Below are 6,906 nucleotides of genomic sequence, written 5' to 3'. Positions count from 1 at the left end.
TTGGCCTGAACGACGACCAGGACGGAGGGACGAGAGCAGAGCACGGATCTGAGAGAGGTTTCTGAGAACTGACGGGTCTGGGTGAGTGGAGGTGGTCGGAGGAGGAGATGGAGGGGCGCACAGGGATGGACGGGATGGTGGCCAATTCCTGCACCGAGTGGCAGTGACGTTTAAGCCTCTGAGACGGATGGCTGGAGGGTCCCTCTCCGTCCTGGTCTAGAGGGAACGGGAACGAGGAGAACGATGCTCCCCCAGAGCCAGAGCCTTGGTTCATACCTCATTGTCAGCTCAGCGTCCCCTCTGGTGTCAGCCCCCAGCCTCTTCCCTCTGTAGTCTCTGCAGTCACACTGATCTCAACAAGGGATCTGACTGTGTCACTTCTCTGCTGAAAAACTCTCAACGGCTACCTGTTGTCTAGAAAGATCTGAGCTCCTTAGACTGGCAAATAAAGTCATCTACACTCTGACCCCGTCTACCTTCTCTGTCTCAATCCCTTGGCACCTTCTATTAGCCACAGTGAGCAATAACAGTAACAGCAACAACCACAAACAACAGCTGACATACAACATGGAGGTGTGCAGGGCAGTGTCCTAAGAATGTTACATATATTTGCTCATGCAGTTCTCGATAGAAAAATATGGCAGGTCTTGGACTTCCCAGAGTGGGCCACATCGATGTCTCTTGCTTTCCGATCTCTGTACCTTCAGTTCACTTGTTCCGGTACTCAGCTGTCCTTCCAGCCAAGCAGTACACATCTATGGACCATTAGCCTATGCCAGGGATCCCAGGGTGAGGGAGACGTGTACCTGCCCTCAGTGCGTACAGTCTAGTGTGGGAGACACATCCACGGAGAGTCGATAGGGTAAGTGCAGTGACAGGACGGGTGCACAGAATGAGCCCTAATCCAGCCAGGGGCCTGCCAATCTGGGCTGCTGGAGCTCTGCCCCCTCCAGGAAGCTTCCCTGGCTTTGCCAACCTGGGTGAGGTCCCCCTTCTGTGCCCCTACTGTCCCTTCTAGGCCCACATCACACAGCGACCACCGTGCACGGGGAGCACACATGAAGGCAGAGAGCACTCTAACTCAGCAGCCACCCAGCACCCGAGGCCGCCTGGACACTCCCCTGGGATTCACTGAATAGAAGTGCTTGAAGGTTGAAGAATCACCAAGACGGGCCTCTTCCTCTTGGGTTGTTCTCTGCTGCTCTCCCCAGAGTCAGGCCTGACTTTTTCCCCTTTCCTGAGCCTGGCTCGGGCCCCTGGCCCAGAGGCACCCCACAGGGGTCAGGCTGGGGCTGCTGCCTTCAGTAACTAGTTCAGGAGCAGCCTGGCTAGAAAAGGCCATACCAGGATGGGGGCCCAAATACCCCTAGCCAGGCTGAAACCCCCTGTCCCAGGTTCCCGAGGAGAAGGAGCAGTATTCTGGGCAGCTCTAGTCTTGGGGGGAAGAGGGAAGAGGCCCTGTGGCAGCCCTCAGAATCCTGGGGTGGTTGGGGTGGGGGGGGTGTCCCTGAGAGCTTCTTCAGTCCCTGAGCCCCTCTGCACCCTCTGGGCTATGGGATCCGTGGCGGCTGTGACGAAGGGCTTAAGGAATAAATGACCTTAGAGTGGTCTCTAGGGGTATTTGAGAAATATTCCAGGAAGTCTTTTGAGGCCTGGTGACAGCTGAGGCTGGCCCCTTGGACTCTCGTTGGCTTAGCATAGCTCTTCCTCTCCAGAGCTCTGGAGTGGCAATCATGGGCCCTCCTTGAGGGGCTGCAACTCTCAGGGCAAGGACCTGAAAGGACTCTCGGAGTGGCTAGGAAGGCCTGGCCCCCACCCTCTGCTCCTTGCCTCGAAGCCCATCTTGGCTCTCCGTGCCTCTGTAGGGGTGGGGCTGGGGGCAGGGAGCCTTGGGGGCTGATGCTAACAGCTTTGGACAGGGTGGGAATTTCCATTCCTATCTAGGGAGCCATCAACGCTGTGTGCCCTGACCTGGGCCTTTGGCCTCCAAAGGGCAGTGGGAAGGCCGGCCCCAGGGCCAATCCCTGGCCATTAATCCCTCCTGCCAGCCTGAATATCCACCCAGCATGGTCAGACAAAGGACTGCCCAGCCCAGCCACTGTGTTCCTCCCGCCCCAGGGGCTCCACTCAGACGCTGGGCCGCCTGGAATCCAGGCCCATGAGAAAGGGGCCGCCTTCACTGGCCATCTTATGCCCGGATGCTCAGCCGCATCCCGTCCGGCCCAGGGCCTGTGAAAAGAGGGCCCAGCCACGCTGAAAACACGGATTAGCCCTTGGGCCACCCCCTGACACCGGCCTGCTTGGCTCCGGGAAGCAGGCCCAATGGAGGGGGCCAGGCAGGCACAGAGAACTGGAAAAGTCTGGGTTCTCACCCCTTTGGCCCCATTCCCTGCCCCCACCCTCCCCAGGATTAGCCTAGCCAAGTGCACATTCAGTATAATTTATTGAACATATACTATGACCCAGGCTCTACACATGGATTGGCAAAGTGAAGGTACAAGAAAATTGCAGTCAGCCGTGGGAGGTAATAAGAGCCACTCTCCATACCCTGAGCCCCACACCATAGCTGTAGGTGTGAGACAGAGGCTGTGGTAGGGCCTCAGAGGGCCTCCAACCCCAAGTCTGAGAAAGACTGTGGCTCTGGTTCTATGCCTGAGTCCAGCTGCAGGATTCTGCTGCACTCGGTTGAGAATATGTGGGCTCTGAAATCAGTTGTCGGGCTGCCGCTCTCCTTCCCTTCCTGGTTTAATACTGGAAATGCCAACTGGGGAGCAGGAAAAAAAATGCCCTGTCACCAAGTGCCATTGGGGGCCAGGAACCTTTCATACGTGATCTCATCTGAGTCTTGTTAACACTATGGACAGGGCTCATTATTGCCCCCATTTGGCAGGTGAGGAAACTGAGGCTCCAATGAGCAACTGGCCTGTGCTGGGGCAGTAGAAAACACAGCGTGGAGAGGGCGCAGAGGGGGTAACTGGCAAGCCAGGCTGATCCTCACGGTGGTAGGGTTGAGGGGTCATCTCTCGGTCGCTGAGCATCAACTCCCCCTTCCCCTCTGCTTCTACAGCCCTCTCTGCCCACCTCTCTCATAGTTGTAAATGTGTGTCCATCTCCCCAGCAGATCAAGAGTCTCTTCATCTCCGTCTTCCCTGAGCATTGGCAGAGGGCCTGGCGTGGAAGTACTCAGTGAGTGACGTGGGCTGAACTGAGGCCAGGAGACCGAAGGGGGGGTGGACTGAGGGTCCCGGGGCACCGACAGGACTCGCAGGTCCTGGGATGGAGGGAGTGATGGGGGAAGGAGGAGCCCAAGATGAGGGTCATTGTTTCTGCGCTGGGTGGCGAGGGGCAAGGGCCCACTTGCTGATATGGGGTTGGTGGCGCACTGGGTTGAGGCTGATGTCCAGTGGACGCTGGATATGCTGACCTGGAGGTCAGGAGTGGCCCGGCATCAGCTCTGCAGCCAAAGTTATTGAGACCTGGATGAGTTCAGGGTCATGGTGCTGGTGCTCTGGACTCGGGTTAATTTTAGCCCTGCTACCTACTAGCTGTGCAAAGTCGGGTAGGTCCCTTAGCCTCCCCAAGCCCTAGTTTCCTTCTCTGCGAAACAGAGATTGTAACAGCGCCGACCTCACAAAGTGTTTGCACTGAAGTGAGGTAATGAGTGTGATGTGTTTGCCACCAATGAAACGCTCAGTAATGGTGGCTGTCACATTATGGAGCTGGAGAGTGGGGGCCTTGAGTTTCCCCTCTTGGATCTGGAAGCCCTAGGCCACAGGCCTGCTTAGCTAGCTTTGGTTATTTGTACCCCACTGCTCTCCACATCAGGGCCAACTGGGATGAGGCATCTAGAGCCCCAATTTAAGAAGGCCCTGGCCCTCAGGTGCCAGTCCTGCACTTGCACCACCCCGAGGGTGAGTGCCCCCTTAAATTTAGGCCATGGGCACTTTGCTTGCCTCACCTACCCCAGCCCTGCTCCCTTTATCTTGCCTGTCCCCCAAGACCAGCCTCTTTAAGTCAAGCCTTTTTCACCCTTTGGTTCCCTTCCAGCAACGGCTGCCTCTCCTGTCACCTTAGAGAGATTTCCTGAAATAAGCTCAGGGAGACATGACCTCTAGATGGTGGTGGTAGGTGGTGTTTCCCAGAGTGAGTTTTTAATAAAAAACTGCTAAGACACCTCCACCTCCACCCCTGTGGGATGTGAGTGGCATTTCTGGGTCAGTAAGCAGTTTTGTCAGACTTCTGGGCTGTGGAAGCACTTGGGGGGCTGTCTCTGACCCAGCAACTGGTCCTTGGAACTTTGGGTTGTGTAGGCTTGTGTTTTGTGCATCTCCACAGTGTGTATGCTGGGGGCGGGGGCGGGGCAGAGAGAGAGTGTGTGTGCAATGAAAGGGGAGCCCTTTCTCTAGAACAGAAGGGGCACGGAGAGGAGGCAGCTGAAAGGCAACTGCAAGTTACAGAGTTTCTGGAGGCCCTGGATTTTAAAGCAGCCAGTCCCGTGGTTCTCAAATAGGCCAGTTGGATCACTTTTTAGGGTTCCGTTTTTTCAAAGGATGCTTACAAATGGCTTGGGCAGGACAGGGTTGAGTGGGAGATAATAGAGAGAGGAGCTGGCGACCCTGAGCCACCAGACATCCTCTCCTGAGACAGAGCTGGCCTTCCGGCTCTGCCATTCCTACTACGCTGCCCTCTTAATGTCCAAGACCAGCATGGTGTCAGGACGCCCCCCCAAAGCCTGGCAGGGTGGTCCTGGGTGGCTCTCATCTGTGCCCCAGCTGGGGTGGGAAGGGCCTGGGGAAGGCTAGGTAGGAGAGAGTGATGGAGGGGACAGGACCCGGAGCAGCATAATGGGGTGGGGGCCCCAAAGAGTAGGCGTGGGCGGATTTGTGATTAGCACTGACCCAAACAGGAGGGGGCTGAGGGGCAGGCGGCAGGGGGCCCGACCCAACGAGGATGGGGAGGGGTGAGGCTGGGTCTGGAGGGACTGAGGGAGAGACCGAGGGGGGCGACGTGTAGGTGGCGCGGCCGCGCGCCTAGTTAGTAGGGGCGCCGGGGAAGCGGGGGGCGGGGCGGGCCCGGGGGCGGGGCGGGGCGGGGGCCGCGGCCATATAAGGCGGACCCGAGGCGCGCGGGCAGGGCGGCCGTCGGGGACCGAGGCCGGGCGCAGCGCCATGGAGCCGCCCGCCGCTTTCCCGGGCTTCCCGGCCCTGCCCTCGGTGGCGCCGTCGGGGCCGCCGCCGTCGCCGCTGGCCGGGGCCGAGCCGGGGCCGGAGCCCGCGGGCGCGGGGGCGGGCGCGGGGGCGGGCGCGGGGGCGGGCGCGGGGGCGGCGGCGCGCGGGGAGCCGGTGCCCGGCCCGGGGCGGCGGCGGCGGCGCCCCCTGCAGCGCGGGAAGCCGCCCTACTCGTACATCGCGCTCATCGCCATGGCGCTGGCGCACGCCCCGGGCCGCCGCCTCACGCTGGCCGCCATCTACCGCTTCATCACCGAGCGCTTCGCCTTCTACCGCGACAGCCCGCGCAAGTGGCAGAACAGCATCCGCCACAACCTGACGCTCAACGACTGCTTCGTCAAGGTGCCGCGCGAGCCGGGCAACCCGGGCAAGGGCAACTACTGGACGCTGGACCCCGCGGCCGCCGACATGTTCGACAACGGCAGCTTCCTGCGGCGCCGCAAGCGCTTCAAGCGCGCCGACCTGCCCGCGCCCGCCGCCGGCCCGCCGCCCTGCCCCTGCCCCTGCCCCTGCGCGCCCGCGCCCCCGCCCGCGCCCCCGCCCGCGCCCGCGCCCCCGCCCGCGCCCCCGCTGCTCGCGCCCGCGCCCGCGCCCCCGCCCGCGCGCCTCTTCAGCGTCGACAGCCTGGTGAGCCTGCCGCCCGAGCTGGCGGGGCTGGGCGCCCCCGAGCCGCCCTGCTGCGCCGCGCCCGACGCCGCCTTCCCGCCCTGCGCGGCCGCCGCCTCCCCGCCGCTCTACCCGCCGGGCCCCGAGCGCCTGGGGCTGCCCGCGCCGCGCCCCGGCCCCGGCCCCGGCCCGCTGCCCGCCGAGCCCCTGCTGGCGCTGGCCGGGCCCGCCGCCGCGCTCGGCCCGCTCGGCCCCGGGGACGCCTACCTGAGGCAGCCGGCCTACGCGCCCGGGCTCGAGCGCTACCTGTGAGCCCCGCGCGCACCTGCCGCCCCGGCCGCTCCGCCCCGCGCGCACCTGCCGCCTACGCGCCCGGGCTCGAGCGCTACCTGTGAGCTCTGCGGCCGCCCGCCCCGCGCGCACCTGCCGCCCCGGCCGCTCCGCCCCGCGCGCACCTGCCGCCTACGCGCCCGGGCTCGAGCGCTACCTGTGAGCTCTGCGGCCGCCCGCCCCGCGCGCACCTTTCGCCCCGTGCACACCTGCCGCCCCGGCCGCTCCGCCCCCCGCGCACCGGCCGCCCCGCGCGCACCTGCCGCCTACGTGCCCGGGCTCGAGCGCTACCTGTGAGCCCGGTGGTCGCCCGCCCTGCACGCACCGGCCACCTCGCGCGCACCTGCCGCCTACGCGCCCGGGCTCGAGCGCTACCTGTGAGCTCTGCGGCCACCCGCCCCGCGCGCACCTTTCGCCCCGTGCACACCTGCCACCCCACGCGCACCTGCCGCTCCGCTCCGCCCCCCGCGCACCGGCCGCCCCACGCGCACCTGCCGCCTACGCGCCCAGGCTCGAGCGCTACTTGTGAGCCCCGTGACCGCCCGCCCCGCACGCACCCGCCACCTCGCGCGCACCTGCCGCCTACGCGCCCGGGCTCCAGCGCTACCTGTGAGCTCTGCGGCCGCCCGCCCCGTGCGCACCTGCCGCCCCGCGCGCTCCCGCCGCCTGTGAGCCCCCCTGGGAAGCCCCCCCCCCCGCACCGTCTCGGCTCCGCAGCCCGCGGGCTCCCTCCCACCCCAGC

The 6,906-nt window shown here is 63.9% G+C and overlaps 1 protein-coding gene across 1 annotated transcript; it reads left to right on the top strand.

Annotated features, from left to right (window-relative positions):
- The first annotated feature begins 4,950 nt into the window (after positions 1 to 4,950).
- Positions 4,951 to 6,146, top strand: FOXE3 (forkhead box E3). The gene is made up of 2 exons (XM_072725243.1): positions 4,951 to 4,960; positions 5,134 to 6,146. The coding sequence occupies exons 1-2, from the start codon at positions 4,951 to 4,953 to the stop codon at positions 6,144 to 6,146; spliced, it is 1,023 nt and encodes a 340-aa protein (XP_072581344.1).
- The last annotated feature ends 760 nt before the right edge of the window (positions 6,147 to 6,906 follow it).

Source organism: Vulpes vulpes, chromosome 10 (genome assembly GCF_048418805.1).
Source record: "Vulpes vulpes isolate BD-2025 chromosome 10, VulVul3, whole genome shotgun sequence".
NCBI lineage: Eukaryota > Metazoa > Chordata > Mammalia > Carnivora > Canidae > Vulpes > Vulpes vulpes.
This window is presented reverse-complemented; position numbering and strand designations above follow the sequence as displayed.